We start from the raw sequence: 27736 nt of genomic DNA on the forward strand, positions 1-27736 counted from the left end.
AGCGTTTCAACAACAACTTTGAAAGCAATTTGTCGTCTTTTCTTTCATACAGTGTACCTACACATTCCGTCTGAAACCGAACGCCGAAGTTAACGCGCACATTCAACGTACTAGTCCCATCTCAACGTCGATACAAACTTCGTCGGACATTCGAGGTCTTCGATTGGTTGCGTTTCACCCTATAGCGCGTACCGATGTCTCGGTACACGTCCTGTCTGTGCAACCGGAACACTATCGTACATTGAAAGTAAAACTATGCAGAGAAGATACTCCCGATTCACCGATACACACGTCAAGATTAAATACTCAGCAGTTGGGTAAGGTCGGTAGCGCTTACAATGCTGGTTTCCTGGTCCATTTGCCTCCGTTGCAGGCAGACGGTAAAAAGTACTTTGTACAATTAGAATCTTCGTTGTCTCATGCGTTACACAAGTATAGAAGCGTACCATTTTATTTCGAGGCGAATTCATCGTTCAAGTATGTAAAATTAACATTCAACGCGGAACGTAAGATCGATCATAGCGATATGAATCAAACGTCCGTGGTCGCGTTACCTTTTATCATGTTTATCGCAGTGGCGTTTTTCAATCGAGAAAAATTATGGTTGTGGCTGAACGCTTTAATCGAAAGGTGGCCAAAACCGGCGCCGATTTCGAGAAGCCCGATACAAGCTGTTCCTATCGATCCCAGAGCGGACGATATCATAGTCGAACAAATAATGAATATTAACAAAAGGAAAACGAAACCACGCAAGGTGTAATTATCATCGATTTTTCGATTGTTTCGCGATATTTTCAGTAGCGTTACGACGATTAACGCGCTCGCGAACGCGATACGATCTCTTGTCGATCGATAATCGATCTCGTTACATTCTATATGTACTGTGTACATTATGTACGTGGATCGATTTAGCGAATACCGCTTTATCGGAATACTTCGCGTTGACTTTCAAGATGAAATGTTCGTTACTGCGTCTCTAAAGTATATATGTCACTCTCATAGATAATTATATTTTTATTATGCTGATATAATAAACATAACTTTACTTTGTTACGTTTCGGTACAATATCGATTGTCCAGATGATAACATGGTACTTCTATGGTTGATCACGGAGCAATAAACGCCTAGAAAACAAAAGATAGAAAGCTTTTTCATAAAAATAACTCGCGCTATCTTGCCGTACTTACTATAGGATTGACGTTGTACATGCATTTCATGAACATGAAAGTTTTTTCGCATTTATCTTCTGCGTCTAAAGAAATAATTATCAAAATAGTAGATTTATAACAGATAAACTCGCGGTCGATACAATCGATGGAGTACTTACCGACGTCCTTGCAACTATCGATCATTTCATGACCTATTTCTTTGTAAACATTTGGAATTACTTGTTTCAGTATGTTGTATCTTATTTTACCATTCTTGTCCATCTGCACTATGCAAAACGACAACACTCTTTTATAGGAAACGCGATATTATTGTTTAGTTAAGAAATACAATGCATCAACATCGAACTTTACCATGTTGAACTTTTCCAGAACGCATTTAAAGTAACATTTCAGATTCTCATCGTCAGGAAATTCTCCGTATTCCGTAGCTTCGATGGCCTCTGTAAAAGGAAGTCGTTGTTAGATTTAAACGACGCAAAGAAACGAAGAGAAAAAGAAAAAAAGAAAAAAAGAATCTGTGGAAAGTGTCGCTGCGCATTTCGCCAACTTACCAAGCGTCGTCTTACTTTCGACGATACACTTCTTTCTATGTACGGATGTCATTCTCCTGAAGTCGTCGGGATCCGACTTGTTCGTAGAACATTCGGGTTATTTCCATTAAGAATGTAAAGAGATAGCGAATCCAGATACCTGTTACGATACTTACGGATATGGTACCTCCGTGGACGAAAACGAATCGCAGCGTTAGAAGACAAATCAAAGACATCCAAACTGCCGCGGCTCTCATTTCTCCGGTAATTCGTTGCCGTCGATGAAAATATTACAAATTCGACCAGGCACGTCAGGAACGTCGAAAACACCAGAGTCAACTCTGTACCGGTGCTACGAATTCGTACCATTTATAGACGTCCACTTTTCGCTTCAGCCGGCTAAAAGGATCGGTTGTCGTAATTTCATATTCATACGCCATACAATTATTTGATTTTACTCGGCAAACGAACACGCCACCTTCTTCATCCGATGTTTATCTAATGATAGCGTCTAAAAGCTAAAGGAGAAGTTAAGCCCCGACAACAATAGACATTTAGCGTAAATACAGGCGTGTAAATTGCGACAAAGGCACAATTATCGAACTCGTAGCCAACGGACAGTAAAATACAGGCTAACGCAAAACGTTCAATTAATGTTCGAATTTCGTGCAGTCGAGCATGTTCCTAGCCACTTTAATCACTTCCTGCTATCCAACGAATAGACCTCGGGATTGCACGAACAAACCGACCGTTTTCTATATAAGGGAAACGATGCATGTTGGCTAGGCAACGTCTTACGGATTGCAAGATTATCGGATGTCGTTTCGATTCGACAAAGAAAATGCGTCACGACGATACGCGTTATTCGGACGAAGCGTATTTCGTTCGCAGGCCATTCCTTTCATTCGTATCGCGCACGTTTAATCGCGACCTCAATTGGCAATTGGATCATCCGAGCATCGGAAGTCGCGATCAACTGGATAGTTTGAACGATCACACCAGTTTCGTATCGTCCCGACGCCTTTCAGCGATATATGACCGAGGCGGACGGATAGGGAATAGAGTCGGAAACGTTGATGCGGTGGAAACTGTAAGACAAAAGTAACGCGAAAGACTAATGTCTCTTTCTTTTATTAACATTTCGTACAGAAAGCCGTCTACTCGTTTGAACGGGTAACAATTCTGTTACGTGATAAGGCGAAACGCGATTCAAGCCCAGCTTTGATTCGTTCGATGAGATAGTTGCATCGCTTCCTTCCGATCTCGTCTCTTCTTCGATTCGAATGACACTCGGTTAAAACAGATAGTACGTCTGAAACACAGGCGCAAACAAGTCGCTGACAAGATCAAAACGATAAACGAAACTATCGTTCGTTGAATCGGAATTATGTACTCACCCGCGGAGATGATTCCGCGTAACATTTGTTAAACCTGTACGCGTACTCGCAATTGTCACCTTTAGCTAAAAGAACGATCGATTAACGACCGAAATGACCGTGCAGCATCCGATTAATCGTATGCCATGGAGATAAGACTGGTCGAGTGTTGTTTTTTCACATAAGCGATGGTTTTGGGAAATGAATGTACCGATAATGAAGGAAGGAACAGGAAAGAGAGGTTTCAAAAATGCTCGATCGATCGTTAAGACGAAAAATATAACAAATAAAATATAGATACCCAAATATTTACCGATCCCCTTGCACTCGCTGATCGCTTTCTGTACCTCTGCCCTGTAAGCTGGTATTCTTTGGAAAAACGTGAGCATGCCGTTCAAGCTGAGTTCTCTCTTGTCATCGACTAGCCCGAATTGTTCCCACAAACAGTACATGTAACACTGCGAACCAAAGAGAGAGCGCTTCTTTCTTTTCCGCTGAATAAGTTGCCCAAAACCGCGGACATACCGCGACACACCGACTTGCCAACTTTACCAATGTATTATTACCTTCAATTGACGTGTTTCGGGCCACTGACCATTCCTCACTGCCTCTATATCCACTGAAACAGACAACGACCAAATTAGATTAATTTATTTATTAATTAAACGATACGTCATTCGATCGCTACTCGACGGACCTACCTGTCGCCACCCCTGTTTGCGTTTGACAAGCATTCACCACGCTAGCTGCTGTTGCGATCATTTCGTCCGAAACGAAACTCGGTCGCGTCTATGAAACATATTTTTCTTATCGTTAATCCTCTCGAGTTCGAATCAGATCGAAATAATTACTGTCTATCTATAGATCTATCCGTTTCTTTTTCCTTTCCTCGCATGAATATCCTTAGCCAAAGCTCGATGCGCGCGCGATCGCCACTACGACCGCGCGCGCATCGCTCTTCCCACTTCTTTCGAATTTCACAAGTAAAAACAAACGTCGAATAGATCGAACAGATCGACTGCGAAGAACAAGATGAAAAGAGAATATTTTAAACGCGATATGACGCATCACGTACCCCACAACGAACAACTGGCAACCGAATCCAACAGACGATCAACAAGCTCAACAATACCGTGTAATTCATGATTTGCATCTGATATCGGAACGATATAAGTCGGAAAGAGATCTTGGAACGACTGATTTCCAATCGAAGCTAATCGCGAATGAAATAACGTGGTCTGGACGACCCGATGTTACGTTCGGAGGGCGAGAAAGAGTGACGACGATTAGCGATGTCGGTGAGCGCGAGGGCGCGACTGAACGTCTACGGTCGACGGCGATGGATCGACCGAACAAGGGGGAGATCTCTCCACCACGAAATCTCATGTCGCCACCTTCGCTGCGAAATTTAGTCCACGCTGTACGCTCGTTCGATTATATCCCTCGTTCCGTTGATAGGTGACAAAATGGATCGTGTCTCTGCCTAACTTGCCTTCGATCATCGCATCGATTATCTTGTTAAACTATTTTCCGAATCGACGATTAAACCGTCTCTTCAAAGTCGAAAGGCACACGGGTGAACGAACCTTTCGATTCTACATATATAGGCCAGGGTGTACGCATAAATGCAGATTTGATTGGCGGATATTACCATTTTGCGATCTGACCCTATGTAATTCCTCTTATCTCTAACACATCCAACCGATTCAAATGACTCGTTTCGTTCCTATTCATTCGTCGTTTACAAATTGCAAAAGAACGAAGCTTATTCGCAACTACCGTCGAACGAGAACCAAATACCAACAAACGAAAACGCATCGTGTTCGTTCAGCTCTTTACCCCAGAACTTTATTTGTTTGATTCATTGCCGATAAAGTTTTCGTCTTTAATTTTATTTCTAAGCCCACTCGCAACAACGAAATTGGAATTGTACAATCGATAGGCAGTTATAAGATCGTGCGTTCTGATTTTTGATTCGCAATCGCGTATTTTTGACAAATTACCTTAACATCGACGAAAACAAAGGAAAAGAACGAGAAAGATTTTCTAAAATGTTCGCGCCAAAATACGAATAAACGTACACCTAACGTATTTATTCAGCGCGCGAATCACGCGTCAAATAAGCAAGGGAAGCATTTCGTGGGTCAATACAATTCCGGCGAAGGTAGGCGAATATAGCCGAACGAATCCTCAGTAACGTTGCCTCGAGTACAGTCGCCTTTTAAAATTATTGACCATTGACTTGGCCGAACGCAAGTCGTAGTAATACTGATACATATACATATATATACATATATATATACACATATATTAGTCATCGAAAGAACGAGGTCATTCTACGAAATTTGCACAATGATCGTTAACTCAATGTCCGTCGAAATGTCGTGTTTGTCGCGTGATCAATTTTCTCATTTAACATAACCTTTTTAACGATTGTATCTTTCCCGCTGGTCGCGGATATACAGTCAGCTGATATAGTATTGACGGAATATAAGCCGTTCTTTTTTGATAGAATAACAGGTAAATTTGATTAGATTTGCAAGAGATCTTCCTTCGGGTGTCCGTTTATTTGGAAATCTTTCAGGCGGATGAAATTTGCTCGATTTTCCACGGATGAAACGATTCCGACGAGCTGTTGGCGGTCGATGACATACACAGTACAGTCTGACCGAATTAATATTGACGCATTCTAACGCACGTTTGTTTCAGTTCCTAAATTGAAAACATTTCAAAGCCTAAATAGCGGTCATTACGTGATTTTGCTGTGTCGCATTTCAAATATTTCCTCAAAGAGAAGAGGTTTTTAAACAGCGATGCTTCGACGAATTTGGAATCGCGAAAGACAAAACAAGGACAAACGAATCTCGACAGACTGTACAGCTGAAGTTGTATTGACTACAGCGTTTTCTTCGAGCGACTGCATTTCGGCCAAAACGAGGTATACAACGGATATCGAGAGTGAAAATATAAAGTGTCGTCGATGATCTGCAACACTGAATGAATGATCTCAAATGGAAGAAGATAATCAAGGTAAATTTATCGAATGAAGTCGAGTTCGTTGAACGTTCCAATTGCATTCCGTCGACGCCAACATTTCGATCCGTTTCTAGCACGATACCATGTCGAAGACAAGAAAGAAACAATGCTTTTTAAAATACGTTCGTAGCAGAACTTCAATCACGAAGTACGAATGATACGATGTGGAAGTTTTCGAAATTTGAAGATCGCGCGACAAACGAAAAGGATATCGCAGGAACCTAATTAAAATTTCGGAAAACTTTCTGATCGAGCACTGCCATTGTCACGTGATCCATCCTATTCTTACGTCACTTTTCGCGTAAAATTTAAAATTTTTTGCGACACTCTTGTCGCTTGTTCTGGATGAAACGATTCGCTAACTTGAAACAAAATGGGAAAAACGAGAGGAGTGCATGAAACAACGCCGGAATTAAGAAATCGAATGGTAGGAATGTATGAAGCAGGTTTAGGCCTGCGAGAAATCGCAGCTGCTGTAAATTGTTCGGTACGTAGTTTTCAAAGACTGCATATTACTTTCGATGAAACATACGATATTATGTATATTGTGTTTTATCGTTTTAGCAACGTACGGTAAAGAGATGGTTAAACAGATTCGACAAAGAAGGCACGGTGGAAACTCGAGAACGATGCGGACGTAAGAGGGCAACAACAGCGGAACAAGATGAAGCAATTGTTCGACTAGCCACACAGACACCGATAACGGCAGCAAAAGCTGTACTTCCCGCTTTAGGACTTACTTGTTCTGTCGATACTATACGCGAAAGGTTACATAAAGCTGGAATTCATAATTGGAGTCCTTCGCGAAAATACATGCAAAGAATCCCACTCGGGTTAGTTTTTTCGATGTTATCTGCTACTTTTTAAATGTTAATACCCTATTCTATTTACGCCATTCGATTGTGCCTTTCCATTCGCAGCGATACGGATGGTGTTGCTATACAACAACCTGTATGGAGACCTACTGGAACGCAATTAGGGAAAAAAAAGTCTTCCAGAGATCCTAATAAGAATGAAAAGAATGCCAGTATAGCTAAAAAGAGAAATCCGCTAAGGAAAATTAGAGCCAAAGATGTTTATGTTGGAGATGGAGCACCAACGGAGAGCGTAAAGTCTTCTAACGAACAACAGGCATTTATATATCAACAACAAAGTGCTTCGCAGGCGCAAGCCAATGAAATACAAGCACCGCCTCAATCTTTACACCCTCAGACAGATTTTGGCAATACTCTGAGTTTAACTCAAGAAACGCAACCTATTTATCAGCATCCTGGTCTGAATATCTCTCAGAATTGGCCTCTAGATTTAGTACAAGGAAGTCATCATTATCCACAGGTTTGTATAACCTGCTTGTCCTTATATAAACACTCGTTCGATATATCATTTCTTTTCCCAAACATTAGGGTCAACAAAATTCAATATCTCACGAACAAGTAGTTTCCTCTCAACAGCTCCAAGAGTTGCATGCACAACAGGAACGGCAACACCATATCCAACAAGTACAACAAACCATCACGGATCAGACTCATAATCTTGATCAACAACAAGGGCAACTTCAAGCAGAAATTCAGCAGCAACAACAACAGCATCGTGATCACTTACATTCTCAGTTAACTAGTCCACAAACCAGTACGAATTTAGTTTCTGATAATTCTAATACTCGTGGTTCTCAAGATAATAATCAGTCTTCTAGCATAGAATCTAATCAGGATAAAGTTTCATCGGAAGAAGGTAGCACGAGAAATCAACTACAGAAAAGGAAAAAAAAAGGCGGGAAAGCAAAAGGGACATTGGAAACCAGCGTTGAAATTCGAAATCGTATGATCGGCATGTCCGAAGCTGGTTTATCCACGTTATCTATCGCGCTTGCAATCGACAGATCGGTAAGAAGGAACATATTCGTCTTGATGGATTCACATAATTACAATCATCTCGTGGTAGTCGTATACGCAATGCTCGTTATTAAATAGGAACGTACCGTTAAAAGATGGTTAGAACGTTGGCATAAAGAAGGCAACGTACAAACTAAAGAAAGAAAGGGTCGTCGACGAATCACTACTAAAGAACAAGACGAAGCCATTGTTGCTATGGCTACTCAGCAACCGCTGACTGCAGCTAAACATGTTGCACCTGCTTTGGGTTTAAAATGTAGCGTTGATACAATCAGGGAAAGGCTGCATAAAGCCGGTATACACAGTTGGAAGCTTGGAAAGAAACAGGGGTTAGTATGTTAATTAAGAAACCAAAAAGAGGAAAGTAAAAAAAAAAAAGAAGAAAAGAGAAACAAAGGAAAGATTATCCTTTAGTACACACGTCATATACATACATATATATATACATATTTATCCGTATCAAGCAATGGTCAACTATTTTAGAGAAGGAAATGCTGTACATACTGTACACCTTTGGCAACCAAGTGGAAATCGACCAAATAAGCCAAAACTACCGGGCGAGAAGAAGAAAAAGTCAAGCAATAATAAAAAACGCGATCAAGCATCAAACAACACACAGAAACGATTATCTACTAGAAAAAGAAAACCCGAAGCGGTTCCAGTAAAGATGGTTTCACCACCTGCAAACATAATGTCGGAACAAACTACTACTTTATCATTCCATAATCCTGGAACAAGTAAGATCAACATTCCTTAATATAATACCATAATGTAATACTTTTGTACGTGTGATCAAAACTAATTGATAACTTTGAAAAACCACTTTTTAGTGGCAAACTATGTTTCAGGTTCTAATATAATACAACCTATTCATAATATTTCCACACCTCCTTCTACAATTGTTCAATCTCAATCGCATCCGCCAGCAGGTCCACCGCCAGCATCTCAATCGATACAACCAATCAATTCTATGATGCAACAAAGGCCTGACTGTCGATTAGCACCAGCAATTGTGACACCCGTATCGGGTCAAGGAAATACCGGAGTTGCCTATCCATCGTGTATGGTTGGAAGTAACAGTCACACAGGACACATGGAACAACCAGATCCTTTAAATTATGAACCGTACATTTGGAGTTTCTAATCATCGATTACACGAATAACATTAAATCATAAACTTCCAAATCACTTTTATAACATATTGTTCCAAATTTTTTAACTTTTCATCACATCGTATAACAATCGATTCAAAAACTCAAATTATTACATTAGCTTTACATTTATACTATTTATGATAGTAACGTGAAGCTAATTTGTGAATCGTAAGTCGCATTCGTGGAAATATTTCAGTATTTTTGCGATTGCTAAAATTTGGAATAAAAGCCTCAAATAAATATTATCGAGTAACTAACGGTCTGTAAAAATTGAAATAGTATGTAAAATTTTAATCGATTATAATTAATCTTTTACACATTCTCATAAATATATGAGTTAATTCGTTAGAGGTAATTAATTTAATTGTTAGTGGTAGATGCCGAACAGAATATGAGATTTATGGAGAAAAGATTATTTTCTTTATATTGCTTTTAAGATTGGACGTATCATTTATATAATTATAAATGCAATATCGTAAAATGATGAAAAACTTTTTTGTGCCGAATCGATATTGTGAAACGAAGACCTTTAAATGTCCACTTTTAACGCATAGCAATGTAATCGACATCCATCCTTTACATGGAAAATAAGTTTTGATGAAATTCGTATATGAAAAAACAATGTTATTCTACTCGAAGTATAAACTTTTATAAAATATTTTCCTTAAATTTGAAGTTATTACTTATTATTAAAAATTAGGTATTAGAAATTATTACTTATCAATCATTATTATTACCACTATCAATTCCATCGATCTAAAGAATTTTCATGTTGAATGGAACTAATTGAATCAATTTAAGTCAACATGAAAAAAAACACGTCAGTATTGTGTAAATATATTGCGCATATGGTCGTAATTAAACAGATATATTGATAAAAATAAAAGGAAAGTTATACAATGTTTATTTTGCTATACAATGTATTTTATCTTTGAATCGTCATTCACAATGTGGTAATGAAATACGTGAAATAAATGACTGTAAAAGTAGAAAATTTGTATCACTATTATTATTATTGGTATTGTTACTTTCGTATTTACAATGTTTTAAACTGTATACTTTTTTTATCCTCACATGCATATTTCTTATGACTATTCAACGTGTCACTGTACGAATTTGTCGTGCAAAATGATGTTCTACATTACTTAATAATACGATTTATCACGTAAGTTCCCATATGTGTGAAACATTTTTTAATACATCATCAGGATTGTTTTTATAAAACATAAAGAATCCTTGGATTTGCGCTGGGCTAACTTGTTTGTTTTGCGATATTACAGTTTCTGTGAACTGTTTAGCAAGTTTATTTGCTCTGTCGTCAATATCCCTATAAAATCTCAAAAACATCTGTTCCACTTGTTTTGCGCTACACCAACCTGAAACCACAGAGTACCACTGATTAAGTACCATAAAAATTCGATCCATGTTTTATCGTTTAAAAATATAGTACCTATATACTCTTTTACATCTACTCTACCAGGCCTAACTAACGCAGGATCCAATCTTTCTAAGTAATTGGTCGTCATAAATAGAATTCTTGCTTCCGTAGAAGCAACGCCGTCCAAACAATTTAATAAACCACTAAATGTAACTCTATTCAAGCCATCATACGCAGCTTTCACTGTAACAAAATATGCGGAAGTCGGTAATGCTTTAATGTAAAAGACTATGTACAATTTTATGAATTTGCTTGAGATTTGCTACCTACTTTCTTTGCTTTCTTCTCGGCTAGCAAATGCGGCATCAATATCTTCCAAAAGAATAATGGTTTGTTGCGGGGCTACCGCTAGTAAATGATTTAATCTATCATCCGTTAAACCTCGCTCTGATAAGTTTAAAACACAAATGCCCAGTTCTAATTCACCAGCTAACGCAGTAATAAACGACGATTTCCCGCAACCCGGAGGGCCATATAATAAGTACCCTCGCCGATACGGAATTCCTACATCATCGGTAAACGTGTTTTGTACTTTGTGCGACGTTTCCCCGTACTGTTATTTACATACCACGATCACTATACCATGCAGGATTTGTCATAAATTCACGACAATCGTTTATTATTCTTTCTGCAACCCCAATATCTAAAATAACCGAATTTAGTGGTCTTCGTTTTCTGGGATGTCCGAATTGTCTCCATTCACTTCCCATTGCGGTATACATTATCGTTTTGCCTTCATACTCCTTTAATGCCATCTGTCTGGCTACAAATAAATATTTGTTATTCTATAATTTTTTAACAATCCTGGCATAGTAAGCTAGCCTCTTACCCTCTTCTAAAATATTAAAATAGATATTTTTATCTCTTCCTAAGGCTGTAAGTTGTACCGTTTCCCATGGTATACCCATTTGTATATCTAATGATTGTTGTTCTCTAGTTCGATCTACCCTTATCCAATTCCCTTCATATCTATTTATTTGAACATTAAACAAATAACTTACATTAAATCCAAATATGTAATACAATTATGAAAACATTTAACTATTACTGTAATTTTAGCCATTATTACAATGTATCATACTTGTCATTGCAAAATGAAATATTGCAGTGGTAAGTACAGTTATTTCTAACCTAATAAAATGTGTTCCAATACTTGGTATGAAATCATATCTAGTTTTTATGTGACCTGTTTCTCTTTGCTCGAAACTTGTTTCAACTGACAGATGTTGTGTTTCTTTTGCACCTTTGTGTGTAATCCATTGTAAAAGCCATTGGTAGCTTTTATCACGGCATGGAACTTCTAAAGTGATCATATAATGTCGCCTACGTTTGAAAAAAATTCAACATCATATGTTATTGAATGACAGATAACATACAATTTGGATGGAAATAATACCTAAATAGTATCATTCCAGCTTGCATTCCTTTTCGTAACATCGCTGCTCCGGCACCTAACCCAAATAGACCAAAACCAGCTCCGAAATATGGATTATCGGATAAAGTTTGCACGTAATCTATTATCGTCATAATGCAATTATTTGTTTCTTTCTTAAAGGCAGTAACAGTATTAAATTGTTTCTATTACACTGCTTCATATGTACCAATCCTTCTTATGATATCAGTATCAGTAACGTTTAACTGTTTTTCATAACATACAATATTACTTTTCATTTGCATAACATTTAAAGTCGTCTAACTATAAAACAAGTTCTCGACCTATTCTCGTACAATTTGAATACTATACAAAATCATAAGAGAGAGAAAAAATATTTTTTGGTTTAGGTTGCACAAAAGAATCTAGGAAATTTATAGATTTCTTTCAGAAGCACATCAATAGTCCTAGATTAAAAGTTTGCAAGTAATATATTTTTGAAAATGATTCATTCTCTTTAAAAGGAATATATTACTGATATCTGATAGCATATTTTAGTAAATCGTCACATCTGGTTTGTGAAATCTGTAAATGTATGCTATGAGTATAATAATCATTACTATTCATACTAATACTACGTACTACCACGTATAAACTTAAAGGTAGCTTACGTAGCCGAACTCTTTCACCAGTACGATATTTACCGCACGTGCTCTGCATGGATTGGCTATTATCGTTATCCAATTCTTCCGTAATATAAGTTTCATGGTAAATTTAAAGGTATGCAAATTTCATTAAAAGAATCCTTTTCTTCGATGCTACGATATCATACAAATCTATTAATTATATTATTCTTATTTTTAATAATTTTTATTATTTACATTTTTTTCGTTTTATTCGATAGTCTAACGTCGATATGAATAGGAAGTTGTATCGTTTTGATCTATCAATTATTTGAATATAATGATAGAAACATATCTTCGTAACAATGAATATTGATGTATGATAGATACGTTTAGAAGTTCGGCTATTTCATTGTATAGCAAATTAAAAGTATAACTTTTATTCTTCTCAAATTCTAAATATAACAGTATTGTCGCGGAAACATATTCTTCAACCTTACCGAACCTCTTACATTTTTACTACTACTTTTCCTACTATTAATAATCTTGATATTATTTGCAGATGCGGTTAATTATATTTTTTTATTTTTTACTACTGTGTATGATATACATTAAAGCAGACAGAAGGGTAAATAAATATGTAACCACCCTAATAGATGCAAAATGGAAAGAAACACCCTTAGCTCTTGAAGCTGCTGAATATTTAAATGATGAAAATCCAAGTTATTTTTGGAAATTTATAGATGCTTTTGCCAATTATGATTTAAGAAATGGTAATTTTCATCTATCTTAATTTTCATTAAATTAGCAACAATATAATTTCATGTTGTTTTCTTTTTTGTAGTTACAGAAAAAGAGAACTACGATGCTGTTATTGCTTTTGCTGAAAAATATTTATCTCAATCAGAAGTAGCATTAATGAAATTGGGTCTGTCTCTACGAATTTATTCGGCACGAGTGGAAATGTTCACACAAATGGCAGAAAATAAAAATGTTTCCATCTTTGATTGTTATAATGTAGTGGATGTCGGTGGAGTGTTTACTTGTTCTTTAGAAGAATTAGAGGAACTAGCTAGTCAAGTAGGTGACATGTAAACATTTGATACATGTATCTATCTTAATTGATTTCATTTATGCATTTTATCACTTATTACATAGGATACTTGGTTACATCCAGATATATATAGTGTAGATCATCGTTATTATACGTCTCAGCAGTCAGAAAAAATTATTATATTGTATGGCCAGATTGGAACACCAAAATTCTCAGATTTTCATAACAAATTAAAAAGTCTTGCAGAAAATAGAGGAATTAATTATATTTTGCGACATTATTTAAAGGTATTGTAATTATACCTGGTGTAACAGTAATAACAAACTTTTAATGTCTTTTATTATGGTCTATGCAGGACAGAATAGACAAAAATGTACGTTTATCGGGATATGGGGTAGAATTGCAAATGAAGTCTACAGAATATAAAGCAACAGATGATTCGGATATCAAAGATAATGCAGGAAAAGACTCAGAGGCCACTAATGATAGCGCTGAAGAAACAGATGGAATTAATTTTGTAACATTAAAGTAAGGTGGTTATATCTTAATATGCATATAAATTTGATTTTCACGTTAGTATTAATTCTGAAGCATATATACATTTTCAATTTTTCATTTATTCCGTTTTATCTATTTTTGCATTCATCTTCTATTACTACAATTTGGCTTGATCATTTTAGAAACTTGTACCCTGATAAGCAATTAGAGCTGGATAAATTACAAACTCATTTACTTGAAACCAGTCATGAAATTGGTGCTCTAAAAGTGTGGCAGTTTCAAGAATTAAGTCATCAAGCAGCTGAAAGGATAATGAATTCTCCCACAAACGAAGCCATTAATGTTTTGACGGATATTTCGCAAAATTTTCCAATGCAAGTAAATATTTTTTTACAATACATATGATGATCCTGTTGCGGGCATTTTACGCTTTTATTTTATGTTGTTTAATATTTCCTATTAATGATGATATCCTAATTTGTTTGAAGGCGAAATCTCTAATTAGAACAAAAGCGAATAATGAAATGAAGAAAGAAATGAAACTCAATCAAGCAATGTTTTCTACAGCTTTAAATATACAACCCACAGATACTGCGCTTTTTATTAATGGTTTATTTTTTGATCTAGAAGCAGTAGATGTGCTTAGTCTTTTAGAATCATTAAGAAGCGAATTGAGAGTAATGGAATCTCTTCGTAAAATCGGTACGGCACATGTTGTATTGCTATGAATAACTCGTTAAGTGCAAAATGAACTATAACATTACTGAACATCTCATTTATAGGATTTAGTAAGATGGAGATAGGTACATTGATGGCTTTGAGTTTGTCCACTCACCCGGATAAACAAGAATTTGCAATGGATATAAGAGATTCGGCAATAATTTGGGTAAACGATATCGAACAGGATTCAGCTTACGGAAGATGGTCGTCGTCGTTAACAGAATTATTAAGACCAACTTTTCCTGGCATGCTTAGAAATATTAGAAGAAATTTTTACAATTTGGTTTGTAAACGTTGATGATCTAGAATAATTACAATGTAATGTTAGACAGTTGTAAAGATACAAATCTATTTAAAAATTGTATATTTCAATAGGTATTAATTATCGACCCTTTAAGCGGGGAATCCACCCCTTTGATAACTTTAGCACAATCTTTATATCTACATTCCGTACCATTAAGGGTAGGTTTTGTTTTCGTAACGAATTATGATACTTCTATAACTGGATTGACTGATGCTAGTGTCGCCGTTAATAATGCATATCATTACTTTGCGGAAACTAAAGGATCGGAACATGCTCTGCAATTTCTGATAAATGTAAGTCCTTACAATATTCGGTCATTTGTCGTGTAGCCTCGTTAATCATATATATGAAATGAACGATGTTTATAATTTATGATGTATAATTTTAGTTAGGAAATTATATTGGCCCAGAAGGTCCAGACGTAGAAGATGTAAAGAAAGCAATAAAAGTGCAAGATTCGTCAGCTAACATAAATTATATCCTCGGTGAAGAATCTGAATATGACGTAGGACGTCACTTAGCTAATGATTTCGTAAAACGATCTAGTTTTAAAAAATTTCCGCAAGCTTTGTTAAATGGTGTACCTTTGTCAGCCGAACAATTGAACGCCAATTCATTTGAAGAAGCTGTTCTATCTACGATCATGTCACAAACGCCTGCATTACAAAAAGCAGTGTATCGAGGAGAAATAACCGAAGGAGATGATGTAGTCGATTATATTATGAATCAGCCAAATGTTATGCCTCGGTATGAGATTTTATTTAAAAATTCACGAATATGATCCTTGCGATTTCAGTTCGTTTATTATCTTTATTCACTTGTTATAGCTTTAACGAGCGAATATTAAAACCGGAGAAACACACATGGTTAAACTTAATCGGCACTATACCTAACGATAAAGATTATAGTAAATGGAGTCCTCAAGATTTATCAACATGGTTGATGGATAGAATGCGTTATATGTACGTAACACGACGCACAAGTGTACACCATTTATATACCTTTTGGGTTGTAGCAAATTTAAATGACGCAGAAGGGAGACAATTATTACGCGAGGCACTTGAATACATAGTAAGTGATTTCTCATGCTTGTTTATGCACAGAGTTGTACAATAAAGTAACTAAGTAAATTATTTCCATTAATATTTAAATATAATTGTGCGGTGATTATTATTCAGGATTCGAATGCAGATGTCAGAATTAGTGTAATCGTTAATCCGTTCGACGGTACTAATGATGATAATACAATTGACATTAATCAAATAGTTCTAGCTACCTTACATAGCCTGCCGGTGGATAAGGCTATACGTTTTATTCGTGACATAATTAAAGAAGATGTTGCTAACGGCAAAATTGACATAGAGGTAATTATTTCTTTTTTACGAAAAAATTTGGCAATGCTAATAAATATTTAACAAATTATCGTAAAATTAGGAAGAGGCTGTAAAAGAACAGTTGAAAAACCAAGCCGATGAATTGTTTGTACATCGCCAGTACGTGAAAACGGTACTAAACCTGCAACAGGGAGTTAGAGCGATCGTGTGTAATGGACGATTAATTGGTCCTTTAGACGAGGGCGAAGAATTTACAAGCGAAGATTTTTCGCTTTTAGAAAGATTCAGTCAAAGTACTTATGATGATAAATTGTTCAAAATGTTAATAAAGGAACAATTGTTGGAAAATGATGAGCATGGTACGGAAGTTAATCTATGATAACATATACATATGATGTACAGCTGTGGTATCTATACTATTTGAATGATATAATGTTGTAATAATCTTTTGTGCAGAAAAACAAGAAGTCATCGATGATATGATAATGAAAATTACATCCTTGTTAGCATCGCACCCTCAAACGCGGAGCCGATTTCACGTTCCATTTCACGGTGATGAATATAGGTGAGTGTAGAAATGGCAAAAAAATAATTTTTATGAGCGAGCTTAAACAATTAAACGATCCCTAACATTCTGATTGTTAATATATTTAGCGCCATAAAGGTTCCAGCAACAAATTCGGATGAAGTGGCATTTACCTTGATCGCTATCGTTGATCCAGTATCTCGCGGCGCACAAAAATTGGGTCCGATTTTAAAAACGCTTCAACAATCTTTAAACTGTAACATTAAAGTATTTTTAAACTGTTTGGACAAAAATAGCGATATGCCGTTGAAAAGGTATATTGTATACTGTTCTTTTAATTTTATACGAAATTATGTTACTACATTGACCTGTTCCTTTTATATTTATGCATTTTATTTATGTTACTTCAGTTTTTATCGTTTTGTGTTCGAACCTCAGTTACAATTCTCCCCCGATGGACATGTTAATGGGGCTATGGCAAAATTTACAAAATTACCAACTTCATCTCTTTTGACACAGTATATTCATGCACCAGAAAATTGGTTAGTGGAAGTAGTTCGGAGCGTGTACGATTTAGACAATATTAAATTGGATAATGTAGCAATTGGAGTGCACAGGTAAGTGTGTCGCGTTGGAAGAAACTATAGATCACAATTAAAATGTGTTTGTTGTATATCCACAATTCTTTGTTACAGCGAATTTGAATTAGAGCATTTACTTCTTGAAGGTCATTGTTTCGAAGCAGTAATCGGAAATCCACCTCGTGGATTACAAATCACATTGGGAACGGGAAAGCAACCATTAATGGTTGACACTATAGTAATGGCAAACTTGGGATATTTTCAGCTTAAAGCAAACCCAGGGGAATGGATATTGCGTATGCGGCAAGGACGGTCGGCGGAAATCTATGATTTTACTACTATCGGTGGTCAAGATGTTTTACAAAACGGCAATGACGTAAAAGTTGTTATAAGTTCTCTTAGAAGTCACGTGTTGAAAGTTAAAGTATCGAAAAAGCCGGACAAGGTGGGAATGGATCTTTTATCGGAAGACGATAAAAGTTCTGGCTTATGGAACTCTATTTCTAGGTAAATAAAATTTGCACTGTTCGCTTTTGTATAGGTATAGGTCGACTACGCGTTTTTAGAATAGTTTTAAATTCGCGTTGGCACTAAGCTTATATAAAGATATGAAATATTTTTAGCACATCGTGTTAGGCGATCCTCTAACTTTAATTTCTGTTTATTTTCTCTCTCTTTTTAGCTTTTCCAAATTTTGGTAAGCTTTCAACAACTATTTAAACATTATCGCGTATAACGTATATTGCTCGTAATGTGTAAAGATACATAATTATTTTACCAATTGTTTCGCATCTTAAACGTGCATTATACATTTGAATACAACACTTGTTGTACGCTTATTCAATCACATTATGTACCTTCCTGAAATTCAATGAAAAAAACAGTTGAATTTTTTCCATTTCCTAATTTTATCGCTCTCTTCGAAATTAGGACATTTACGACAGCAGACGATAGTGACGATGAGGATGAAAAATTAAATATCTTCTCTTTAGCCTCTGGACACTTGTATGAAAGATTTCTGAAAATTATGATGTTAAGCGTTATAAAGCATACCAAAAGTCCCGTCAAATTCTGGTTCCTGAAGAATTATCTATCACCAACGTTAAAAGTAAGCGATTACGTTCATGAAGTGGAATTACTAAATAAATTAAACGACATATTTCAACAAATCTTCCTTCATTTTAGGATTTTTTACCACATATGGCAAAGGAATATGGTTTTGAATATGAATTGGTACAATACAAATGGCCTCGCTGGCTCCATCAGCAAACTGAAAAGCAAAGAACCATATGGGGTTACAAAATACTGTTTTTGGATGTGCTGTTCCCTTTAAACGTTAAAAAGATAATATTCGTTGATGCTGATCAGGTATAATAATTATGTACAAGCAATTACTGTAAATCATTAATATTTTTGTTATCTTTACTGTTACTATTGCTACTTCTGTACGATCGTAATAACATTGTATTATGTTAGGTTGTAAGGGCAGATTTAAAAGAATTGGCGACCATGGACCTTGGCGGCGCGCCATATGCATACACTCCATTTTGTGACAGCAGGAAAGAAATGGACGGATTTCGATTTTGGAAACAAGGTTATTGGCGAAATCATTTACAGGGGCGTGCTTATCACATCAGTGCTCTGTACGTGGTAGATTTGAAGCGATTCCGACGTATTGCAGCCGGAGACAGATTAAGGGGACAGTATCAAGCATTGAGCCAAGATCCTAATAGTTTGTCTAATTTGGACCAAGTCCGTACGATACTAACAGTAATACCGGAATGATTCGATTAAATAATATATAACGATTACAAATTAGCGCGTCCTTTTTAGGATCTCCCCAATAACATGATTCATCAAGTGAACATTAAATCACTGCCGCAAGAGTGGTTATGGTGTGAGACTTGGTGCGACGATGCATCCAAGAAATATGCCAAAACTATAGACTTGGTAAATAAAGTTTATATTATAGATTCGTTACATTTAGCTGATAATACATTTCTAACGTAAACTTAAACATATTGTTCGATCTTTGCATCACGTAGTGTAATAATCCAATGACTAAGGAAGCTAAATTACAAGCTGCTGTACGTATATTACCGGAATGGATAGGTTATGATGAAGAAATAAAAGCCTTACAGATGAAACTGGAGAATGAGAATAGACAAACGGAGAAGGAAGAAAATGGTATTGATTAAACGCATCGATTAAACAACGATAGCCAATACTTTAGCAATGCCTCTCGCAATATTATACATATCAATAGTATTATATATATCAATCTTGTTATCAATTCTTCTTGTCCTCTTTTATTTTAGAAACATTCGGAGATGTGGAAGATTTTACCAAGCACGAAGAGCTATAAGCAGAAATGGCATGAATTGTACCGAAATCGATCAAGAAAAAGGAAGAGTTTTACGAATAACTTTCCAGAACTAGTTCAATTTCGTTTTCAATACATGCGAGCACATTGTTGCAGTGACGCGTGATTTTTTTGAATGCCGAGAAAGTAAGAAGAATGCGATACATTTACACGCGAATATCGAACGCTGCAGGGTGAAATAGATTACTGCAATTGATTGTATGAAATTCAGCGAAACATTCGGTCATTTGAAAATGGATCGTTGTTATTGTAATATCGTAGTAGTTAACTGTAGCCGGGCAACTATGACCGTGCCGTTAACACGATTGTGATTTTGTATTGTCTACTTTATAGTTATAAAAAATAAACTTGTAACGTTTGTAAGGTATCTTTTATAAATACACGTTCCTTCGACGAATGAGAATGCTTTCTCTTGCACATAAAATAAGAAAATGTTCGACTTTATGCGAAATTTTTCGCAATTTTTATCTATGTATATCAAAATTGTCACTCTGAGAAAACAAGATCAATCGATTAATTTATAAAGTGAAAATATTTACGAAAGAATACATCTTATTTGGCTAGTAATGACATCTTTCGTCGATAGAAAAACATACAACTGTGATAGATCGAGCGCGGTGTGCGGTCGAGTCAAGTTTTTCGACGCGTGTAGCGGTTAATGTCTTCTTGTTTACATTATTCGTATTATTTGGTGAAATCGAAAGGAAGAAAGATTTGTATTTCTTAAGAGAAAGAACCTGCATTTTGTCACAAGAATGGATAAAGCTTTTCGAAGCAATCATACATCGTACGTAATTTCATTTTATTTTTTAACGTTTATAAGAATTTGAGGCTTATAAATATGTACGTTTCTGTAACTATAAATTGTTTGGAATGAGAATATACGTAAGAGGCGGTTAATCGATGAAACGATAATTTAATCAGTAACGTATCGGAATATTGTTTTCATATAAATTTTCAACGCAGAGATTCGATGGGCATTTTTTCTTCATTTCGTCCTTTTTATTTTCCTTATTTTTAACAATATGTTTTGGCATTAACGATTTTTAACATTCGTTCACATTCCAAAAGCCTATTCTTAGTTTTCCGTAGTTCCTTCTTCGAAATTCATTCGATAAAATCCTGGTATAATGGTTTTTGAAACGAATCTTTCGCACTTTTCCTAATGACGATTTACTTTTATTTTCGAGTTCATCTTGCTTACGACAAAAGTTGAAAGGTGAATGAAAAAGAGGAGAGAAAGAAAGGATCCTGTAAGCACACATGTACACACAGGTACATTGTCGTTTTTTGAAGTTATATCATCGAACACACGTTTACCTCGAAGAGATTTTCTTTGCAAAAAGTAAGTAATTACAATGTGATTAAATACAACAAGAAATAGAGCACAACACTTGCGCGTTACAAACTGGAATCGAATTAATCGCTGAAAAAAAGACTGTACACTTGTCGAGAATACGGCTGACTCAGTTGAAGCTCAAATTTTGTTTATTCAAATTTAAGTAAAAATGGTTTTGTATTTCAAAAATAATTGGCTAAATATGAGTTTCAAAAAATTGGATTTTTTCTATACACTTGACTCGTAAAACGATCGTTAGTTCTCAAACATTAGAAGGAAAGTCGCAACATAAATGAATTGCGAATATGAATTTCTCGACCCGCGGCTACAAACTGTTTTATCATGAACTTTTTACGCGCGTTTCCCAATACATTCGTTCCTATAATCGAAATCGAGCACAAGAAATCAAATGGAGCGAAATCTTATAGGCAAGGAAAAAGGAAGAGAGAATAAAGACGGAAAGACGGAATACGATCGATCGATCGAACATAGTTCCAATAGCGATTGTTTTCGAGCCCATCCGTTCCACCGAATAATCGATAGATTAGATCGATGAATGATAGAAATTTCGGAGAACCATGATAGTTTGTTAAAATGATGATTGTAACAAACGCTACGTCAGGAAATAACAGAAACAGGAAAGCGCGATACATCGAGGCACGAGGCTATCGTACGCAAAGCGCGAGAAAGATAGAATGAACGGCGAATAGATAGGAAGTTTGAAAGGCAGAAACAGATAGAGGAAGCGAGAAGTGGGGGAACCGATGAGCCAAGAAGGGGTGAAAGAGGAGGAAGGAAATCGGTAGAGAGCGATCTTGAAGCAGAAAGTGGGGGAGGGAATGGAGAAGGATAGCGTGGAAAAGAGTAAGAGGAAAAGAGAGGAAGAGCCGAGGAGAAACTGATCGAGAGTTAAGCTATCTGGTAAAACAAACGGACGAGGCTGGACAGTGGGTTTTCTACTAAAAGACGGGATGAAGTGGCAAACGGTTTGCGTTGTTCATACAACTAGTGACGCGCGCACGGACTATTCACGTATCTCTGATCGGCCGAGGACTTAATACAATTGTTGACTTTCGGTTGTATGTTCGCGGCGCGTCCGTTTTTCGTTGTCCCGGGTCGGCTCACCTGGCCTCGCTACGCCACGAGTCGCATCGCTTCGTATCGCTTCCATCGGTACGGTTTGACTACCGCGCCGCGCCGCGCCGCGTCGCGACGTCGCGTTTTCGTTTTCTCTCCCTTTTGCTTTTCTTTAACATATTTTTAATCGATCTACCGAACGGTGAATTGATTTGGTTGTTCATTGCACGTCACGGTCAGCGCTGCTGTCTACCGCACGCTCGCACGCACACCCACACACACACATACACGCAGTCCTCCGCAGCACGAGGATCATGGACGAGGAAAGGATCAAGCTGTGAGTTCGAACATCCCTTTCGAATTCGATCGGATCAATTCGGACCGGGTCGGATCGAATCGCCTCTTCCACTTCTCCCTACCTAGTAAATTCACCGCGTCGCATCACGTCGTCGCGCAGCGTACCGCGCGCTATGATCACACGTTCATTCTTACAAAGATCGTCGCGGTATCCTGGCGAATGATTTTTACCAAAAATACATCTTTCATTGAAGAAATGGATAACGATATTGTTAATTATTTAGTTTTTCGACAACTCTGTTACATAGGAGAAACATCCTACCTCTCTGCTTACGCTAAATTCTCCTATCAAAATTCTACGACTTCCGACCGCTTATTCCGTTTACTTTCGAGCAATTATTTGTTTTTTTTAAATCACTTTTTCCCTGTTTTTTTCTCTTACATCATTTTTACATGCTCAACTCACCGTAACTTCGATACCGATAAAATCAAACTCTAAGGCGCGTCCGTGTCTTGACAGCCATGCTGTATGTTATACTATAAAGCAGGAAGTGAATTTCGTTCATCTATCTATCGCAAAGAGGAAGAAAAGATATTTGGGTATTTTACACGGTATTTGAACGTGACAGAGATGCGACTGTACGTTTGCTATTTATGCGCAGTCGGTCATGATCACCTGACGTTTAGCTGCATTTGCAGTAAGTCTCGTTGTAAATTGCAAATCTCGGAATGGTAATACTTTGAGATAACTCGAAAAGCGAATTGGCGAGCAAATAGACGCGTGTCGTTAGAAAAAATTTTATTTATCTTTAACATTTTGTATTTTTAGTATTATTAGACAAGAATACAAGAAATACCGGAAGTCAGTACAATCAAATATAATTGGAAGAAGCAATCAGTGTGATTAAAGTATATGTCGCGTATAGCACGGACTTGAATACCGTGTATGTATTATTCGTTCGGTTCGAATGATTTTGCACACGGCATTACTGTTAGCCGGAATCGTAGTATTTTTGTCGTGAGAAGTCATTCTTACGGATAACGATTTAACGAAGGCGCATTTGCACATGTTATCCTCGATGATATCTTGTTAGATAGCGAGCTACGTGAGAAACGATAACGATCGTTAAGAGGATCACGCGCGATCTCACGTAAGCGGTAGTTTCCACCTCATCACCGACTTTTCTCCCTGAATTGCTTGCGCCGCGCTCTCCTACTTTCGATCTTATCTCGCGCGAGTTTTCCCCTTTGAATTTTAGGCGGCAATCTTTAACCACTCTAATTACAAAAAATCCAAGAAACAATAAGAAATATCGTGATCGATAAACAATTGATAGCAATAGTAAACAACGATATTTCTCTATCGGTCTATGTATGTATAATATCAATACGTGGATATAACGCTGGATTTTTCAACAAACGATCGAAATAAGAGAGACGTGCAAATCTGTGTATCTATCTATTTCTGCTTTAATCTATCTACATAGAAGTTATCCGCGACAATGAAATTTTTTTCTCACGATAACACGTTCAGGGACGCTCGACACAGATTGGGCCAAAGCGGGATTAAGCGATCGAGCTCCACCGCCTTAAGTCCCCTTCACACGCGTCTGGAATGTTCTATATCTTTCTTGTTCTCTTTCTTTTTTTTTTTTTTTCTATCTTTCTCGATTTTCTAACGAAAACCGAAAACTTCGTACTTTCGACTTAATCTGTTTGCCTGATAAATCTCCGATTTAGATTACTGAATAGTAATAGTGTAATAGAAATCAAACAATGATTAAGTATGATAATAAATTCGGTTGTAATCGTTAACGTTCGTTTGCAGTTATCTTCCGCGTGAACGAAAACAAGGAGAGAGGAAAACATTACGGGCCAGAGGATTGTAAGAATAGTTTAGTTTCGATTATCTAATTGGTCATCGTGTGCAAATAGTAGTGGTGAAAGCAGATGGACGGTAACGGTATAGAATATCATGAAAACGAAGAGAAACCAGAATGTATTACGAGTCCCGCGTTCCATAACTTGACAGAAACCATTTCCACGGAATTGATCGCGTACGTGATCGCCACGTTTATCGACTCTGTTTTATTGCACGTGGCTGCAACGACATACGAGCACGATAGAAGACAGAAATCAATTGGTTCTTTTGTTTACTGGTTAGATTCGAAGACAAGGCTGTATACGGATATGGGACGAGCATTCCACCGAATAACAATGAGATGGATGAGAACGAAGAGACCTCGTCGAGGAAGGTGATCTTTTGCGTTCACGGCAAGCTTTCTGGTTGTTGTACGGTTGTGAAGGGCAATGCTACATCGATCGATGAAACTACCGAAACAGCCGCAACTGCAGTTACTGCCACCGCTCTCGCCATCGGCGGAGCCGATTTCCAACAAACTCCTTCCAGTAAGATTCCTCCAAATTTAGATCCTATCGACTTCCAGTCAGACGATTGGTTATAGAGGCTATCTTTTTATTTAAAATATTAAATTGATTTATCGATTATCTATAGCTCTTTAGATTCTTTATTATCAATTTCTAGACCTATTTATCGCCATACCTTTACAAGTTACCCTCTTTATTTTACTTTATGTCTTAGTCCTTCAGATTTGACCACATAAACATTATTGCTCGTATATGTAAATCAAGCAACGTTTAATGTAACAAAATCGACTTTTTTCCCCACCTCAACCAACAGTCTCAAAAAGAAGATTTATAAAGCCGGTAGCTAATTCAAGCGGAACATTAGCTTAGTTTAGTATATTCACGTGTTTGTCTTGGTGTATCACAGCGACTGTATTGTCGTCCTTACATTTATCTTCCGACCAAAATTCTGTTAGATCAATGTCTGATAAAAAGTTTATCTTTATCATTTTTCTGTTAAATGTTTTTCTAGCTGTACCAGGGGACCATTGTCACAGGGAAAGAGACGAAGAGATCGATAAAAAGGCAAGAAAGAAATTACTGCTTGCCAGTACGTTGTGCGTAATTTTTATGATAGCAGAAATCGTAGGTAATCATCATGTAGATGTAAGATCGAAATACTTGTACGTTAAATTTTCAAGAAAATTAAATAAGAAATGAAACTAATGATTATTTTTAAATGGAACGATCGCCCGGCTTTTCAGGTGGAGTATTATCGAATAGTTTGGCGATCGCAACGGATGCTGCGCACCTATTAACCGATTTTGCATCGTTTATGATCTCTTTATTCTCGATATGGGTAGCTAATAGACCGGCCACGAAAAAAATGCCCTTTGGATGGTATCGAGCGGAAGTAGGTGTAAAAGATTTGCTATTTCAAAATTGATTATTATTCCATTGTCTTCCCTCGTTTTTTCGTTTCTTGCTAGCAGACGGATATACACGCACGTATGCACGCATACGTGCGTACGCACGTACGCACACTATCAATAATATGTACATCGTTATTCGCAGGTGATAGGAGCCTTGACGTCGGTTTTACTAATATGGGTAGTTACTGGAATTCTTTTTTATCTGGCAGTCGAGAGAATAATTCACAAAAGTTTTCAACTAGATAGCACCGTCATGTTGATTACCTCTGGCGTTGGCGTTGCGGTAAATCTAGTGTTAGTGATATATTATATTCAATTGAAACTATCGATCGTTCGAACTGATAGATTAAATCAATCGCAGTCACGATGTAATTACATTTTGAATAACATCGATATAATTTTTATATTGCAGAATGGGTTTATCGCTGCATGAGCACGGCCATAGTCATGGACATGGTTCAGAGAAGCCGAATCGAAATATAGACAACGAGAGACTCGATGACGAAAATCTGTCTCACAAGAGAAAAAATATCAACGTTCGCGCTGCTTTTATTCACGTTTTAGGAGACTTCATACAAAGCATAGGGGTTTTCGTTGCAGCATTGGTTATTTATTTCAAGGTATAGTTATATATGCATATGTACTCAATAGATTTTTCCAATATTTTCTCATGAACGCGAAATTAATACACACTGGTAACAATTACAGCCAAACTGGAGCATAGTCGATCCAATTTGCACTTTCCTCTTTTCACTGTTGGTGATATTAACCACGGTTGCAATAATCAAAGACGTGATGAACGTTTTAATGGAAGGAATTCCAAAAGGATTTGAATATTCCCAAGTGGAGAGTACATTTATGCAAATCGAAGGTGTGATGAAGGTGCACAATCTTCGTATCTGGGCGCTTTCGCTGGATAAAACCGCGTTATCCGCGCATCTTGCAATAAGTAAGCGCATTCGAGCTCTTGTTTCATTAGCAGTCTCAGCTTTTTTTTCAGTCTAAACAAATTGTTTTCTTTTTCATTTTTTCCAATGAAGAACCAGGTGCGAGCCCTCACAATATACTGCGTACTGCTACTAGAAATATTCACGATAAGTACAAATTTTTCGAAATGACGCTTCAAATAGAGGAATTCGATGAACGAATGGAAAATTGTAAACAATGCAAGGCGTTATCGCAATAGTTGTAAATTTTTTGAGTTACGTATACTTTTGAGCTACCCTTCAGTCTTTATACACATGAAGTTGAATTATAAGAGATTCACACGATTTGTAAATAGCTCAATTTATGAAAAACAGAAGCAACCTGTTGTTTCAAGTATATATTCTACCGCGATTAAAAAATCTACAGGGAAGATATTTCAACCTCGCAAAGGATGTCAACTACTTATAAATATTGTAATCGATACAACGATTTTTTCACCTATTAGTGGAACAATTATTTACTGCCTCTCTCTATCTCTCTCTTCCCTCTCTCTACTTTCTTAATATAGAAATTATGTTTATTTATTTTAAATGTGACTTTTAACGACGTAATCAACCTATGTAATCATATAATCATGAAAGAGAATGTATTTACATTTAAACTCGCTTCGAAATCGGTAAACAAAGAATAATCGTGTAAACTTATGTTAATAAAACTACAATGAGAGAGAAAAAGAATAGATTAAAAGAAGAAATTTGTGTTCAATTTATTTATATCCTGACACCCAATCGTTTTCAGATTGAAAT

The 27736-nt window shown here is 36.6% G+C and overlaps 7 protein-coding genes across 27 annotated transcripts in view; 4 read left to right on the top strand and 3 right to left on the bottom strand.

Annotated features, from left to right (window-relative positions):
• Positions 1-4257, top strand: part of LOC126928775 (uncharacterized) — a 34295-nt gene extending 30038 nt beyond the window's left edge. For all 5 annotated transcript variants that reach the window (XM_050744504.1, XM_050744503.1, XM_050744508.1 and 2 more), the window contains exon 23: positions 53-4257. In XM_050744504.1, coding sequence (XP_050600461.1) covers positions 53-760 — 708 coding nt within the window. In that variant the 3' untranslated portion in view covers positions 761-4257. The remainder of the gene's footprint in view (positions 1-52) is intronic.
• LOC126928834 (general odorant-binding protein 99a-like) lies at positions 995-2025 on the bottom strand. Of its 3 annotated transcripts, XM_050744683.1 has the most exons (6): positions 1877-2025; positions 1722-1797; positions 1522-1610; positions 1329-1431; positions 1189-1253; positions 995-1125 (listed from the first exon to the last, which is right to left on the bottom strand). In XM_050744683.1, the coding sequence occupies exons 1-6, from the start codon at positions 1955-1957 to the stop codon at positions 1108-1110; spliced, it is 432 nt and encodes a 143-aa protein (XP_050600640.1). In that variant the 5' UTR covers positions 1958-2025; the 3' UTR covers positions 995-1107. The 3 variants fall into 3 exon arrangements, with proteins under 3 accessions (XP_050600640.1, XP_050600641.1, XP_050600639.1); XM_050744684.1 differs by lacking the exon at positions 1189-1253; XM_050744682.1 differs by having other exon boundaries at positions 1189-1431.
• Positions 2816-4392, bottom strand: LOC126928836 (general odorant-binding protein 69a-like). 3 transcript variants are annotated; one of them, XM_050744686.1, is made up of 6 exons: positions 4152-4391; positions 3778-3865; positions 3643-3695; positions 3390-3534; positions 3098-3162; positions 2816-3012 (listed from the first exon to the last, which is right to left on the bottom strand). In XM_050744686.1, exons 1-6 carry the CDS (start codon positions 4227-4229, stop codon positions 2995-2997), a joined length of 447 nt encoding a protein of 148 aa, XP_050600643.1. In that variant the 5' UTR covers positions 4230-4391; the 3' UTR covers positions 2816-2994. The 3 variants fall into 3 exon arrangements, 2 of the variants coding, with proteins under 2 accessions (XP_050600643.1, XP_050600642.1); XM_050744685.1 differs by having other exon boundaries at positions 3378-3534; positions 4152-4387; XR_007716950.1 differs by having other exon boundaries at positions 2978-3012; positions 3098-3234; positions 3378-3534; positions 4152-4392.
• Positions 4393-4565: 173 nt separating this feature from the next.
• LOC126928792 (probable basic-leucine zipper transcription factor Q) lies at positions 4566-10152 on the top strand. Of its 5 annotated transcripts, none has more exons than XM_050744569.1 (10): positions 4566-5596; positions 5661-6106; positions 6187-6599; positions 6677-6945; positions 7033-7447; positions 7516-7995; positions 8083-8333; positions 8488-8741; positions 8835-8852; positions 8934-10152. In XM_050744569.1, exons 3-10 carry the CDS (start codon positions 6486-6488, stop codon positions 9146-9148), a joined length of 2016 nt encoding a protein of 671 aa, XP_050600526.1. In that variant the 5' UTR covers positions 4566-5596; positions 5661-6106; positions 6187-6485; the 3' UTR covers positions 9149-10152. The 5 variants fall into 5 exon arrangements, with proteins under 5 accessions (XP_050600526.1, XP_050600525.1, XP_050600523.1 ...); XM_050744568.1 differs by having other exon boundaries at positions 7516-7741; positions 7811-7995; positions 8835-10152; XM_050744566.1 differs by having other exon boundaries at positions 8835-10152.
• LOC126928812 (mitochondrial chaperone BCS1) lies at positions 10153-12341 on the bottom strand. Its single transcript, XM_050744648.1, has 7 exons — positions 11993-12341; positions 11728-11919; positions 11426-11565; positions 11165-11359; positions 10867-11100; positions 10609-10779; positions 10153-10534 (listed from the first exon to the last, which is right to left on the bottom strand). Exons 1-7 carry the CDS (start codon positions 12121-12123, stop codon positions 10320-10322), a joined length of 1278 nt encoding a protein of 425 aa, XP_050600605.1. The 5' UTR covers positions 12124-12341; the 3' UTR covers positions 10153-10319.
• A 257-nt stretch (positions 12342-12598) lies between these two features.
• Positions 12599-20354, top strand: LOC126928776 (UDP-glucose:glycoprotein glucosyltransferase). 5 transcript variants are annotated; one of them, XM_050744511.1, is made up of 24 exons: positions 12599-12748; positions 13154-13364; positions 13436-13671; positions 13750-13932; positions 14001-14173; positions 14326-14521; positions 14632-14845; positions 14926-15146; positions 15239-15460; positions 15556-15914; positions 15995-16238; positions 16346-16531; positions 16602-16860; positions 16958-17066; positions 17156-17341; positions 17438-17644; positions 17723-18115; positions 18291-18305; positions 18539-18716; positions 18794-18976; positions 19085-19360; positions 19442-19558; positions 19654-19795; positions 19927-20354. In XM_050744511.1, the coding sequence occupies exons 1-24, from the start codon at positions 12734-12736 to the stop codon at positions 19971-19973; spliced, it is 4572 nt and encodes a 1523-aa protein (XP_050600468.1). In that variant the 5' UTR covers positions 12599-12733; the 3' UTR covers positions 19974-20354. The 5 variants fall into 5 exon arrangements, with proteins under 5 accessions (XP_050600468.1, XP_050600470.1, XP_050600466.1 ...); XM_050744509.1 differs by lacking the exon at positions 12599-12748 and adding an exon at positions 12869-13021; XM_050744512.1 differs by lacking the exon at positions 12599-12748 and adding an exon at positions 12942-12968.
• Positions 20355-20488: 134 nt separating this feature from the next.
• On the top strand, positions 20489-27684 carry LOC126928810 (zinc transporter 2-like). 5 transcript variants are annotated; one of them, XM_050744637.1, is made up of 9 exons: positions 20489-20778; positions 21182-21336; positions 24869-25113; positions 25604-25720; positions 25836-25984; positions 26146-26297; positions 26416-26623; positions 26712-26952; positions 27044-27684. In XM_050744637.1, exons 2-9 carry the CDS (start codon positions 21215-21217, stop codon positions 27187-27189), a joined length of 1380 nt encoding a protein of 459 aa, XP_050600594.1. In that variant the 5' UTR covers positions 20489-20778; positions 21182-21214; the 3' UTR covers positions 27190-27684. The 5 variants fall into 5 exon arrangements, with proteins under 5 accessions (XP_050600594.1, XP_050600597.1, XP_050600596.1 ...); XM_050744639.1 differs by lacking the exon at positions 20489-20778 and adding an exon at positions 24533-24761 and having other exon boundaries at positions 21198-21336; XM_050744638.1 differs by lacking the exons at positions 20489-20778; positions 21182-21336 and adding exons at positions 22146-22744; positions 24533-24761.
• The last annotated feature ends 52 nt before the right edge of the window (positions 27685-27736 follow it).

This window comes from Bombus affinis, chromosome 2, assembly GCF_024516045.1.
Source record: "Bombus affinis isolate iyBomAffi1 chromosome 2, iyBomAffi1.2, whole genome shotgun sequence".
In the NCBI taxonomy this organism is placed as follows: domain Eukaryota; kingdom Metazoa; phylum Arthropoda; class Insecta; order Hymenoptera; family Apidae; genus Bombus; species Bombus affinis.

Coding starts and splice junctions, on each gene's coding strand:
- LOC126928834 (XM_050744682.1), bottom strand. CDS start 1,957: ATGAGAGCCGCGGCAGTTTGGATGTCTTTGATTTGTCTTCTAACGCTG. Junction 1,798..1,876: donor TCCACGGAGGTACCATATCC/GTAAGTATCGTA, acceptor TCTACGAACAAG/TCGGATCCCGACGACTTCAG. Junction 1,432..1,521: donor TTCTGGAAAAGTTCAACATG/GTAAAGTTCGAT, acceptor TGCATAGTGCAG/ATGGACAAGAATGGTAAAAT.
- LOC126928836 (XM_050744685.1), bottom strand. CDS start 4,229: ATGCAAATCATGAATTACACGGTATTGTTGAGCTTGTTGATCGTCTGT. Junction 3,866..4,151: donor TGCCAGTTGTTCGTTGTGGG/GTACGTGATGCG, acceptor TATGTTTCATAG/ACGCGACCGAGTTTCGTTTC. Junction 3,696..3,777: donor GCAAACAGGGGTGGCGACAG/GTAGGTCCGTCG, acceptor TGTCTGTTTCAG/TGGATATAGAGGCAGTGAGG.
- LOC126928792 (XM_050744566.1), top strand. CDS start 6,486: ATGGGAAAAACGAGAGGAGTGCATGAAACAACGCCGGAATTAAGAAAT. Junction 6,600..6,676: donor CAGCTGCTGTAAATTGTTCG/GTACGTAGTTTT, acceptor TTATCGTTTTAG/CAACGTACGGTAAAGAGATG. Junction 7,448..7,515: donor GAAGTCATCATTATCCACAG/GTTTGTATAACC, acceptor CCCAAACATTAG/GGTCAACAAAATTCAATATC.
- LOC126928812 (XM_050744648.1), bottom strand. CDS start 12,123: ATGACGATAATAGATTACGTGCAAACTTTATCCGATAATCCATATTTC. Junction 11,101..11,164: donor TGCATGGTATAGTGATCGTG/GTATGTAAATAA, acceptor CCGATGATGTAG/GAATTCCGTATCGGCGAGGG. Junction 10,780..10,866: donor CCGAGAAGAAAGCAAAGAAA/GTAGGTAGCAAA, acceptor ATTTTGTTACAG/TGAAAGCTGCGTATGATGGC.
- LOC126928776 (XM_050744509.1), top strand. CDS start 12,971: ATGATAGATACGTTTAGAAGTTCGGCTATTTCATTGTATAGCAAATTA. Junction 16,239..16,345: donor GCGAGGCACTTGAATACATA/GTAAGTGATTTC, acceptor ATTATTATTCAG/GATTCGAATGCAGATGTCAG. Junction 19,559..19,653: donor ATGCCAAAACTATAGACTTG/GTAAATAAAGTT, acceptor TGCATCACGTAG/TGTAATAATCCAATGACTAA.
- LOC126928810 (XM_050744637.1), top strand. CDS start 21,215: ATGAAAAAGAGGAGAGAAAGAAAGGATCCTGTAAGCACACATGTACAC. Junction 25,985..26,145: donor TTGGATGGTATCGAGCGGAA/GTAGGTGTAAAA, acceptor CGTTATTCGCAG/GTGATAGGAGCCTTGACGTC. Junction 26,624..26,711: donor CATTGGTTATTTATTTCAAG/GTATAGTTATAT, acceptor TAACAATTACAG/CCAAACTGGAGCATAGTCGA.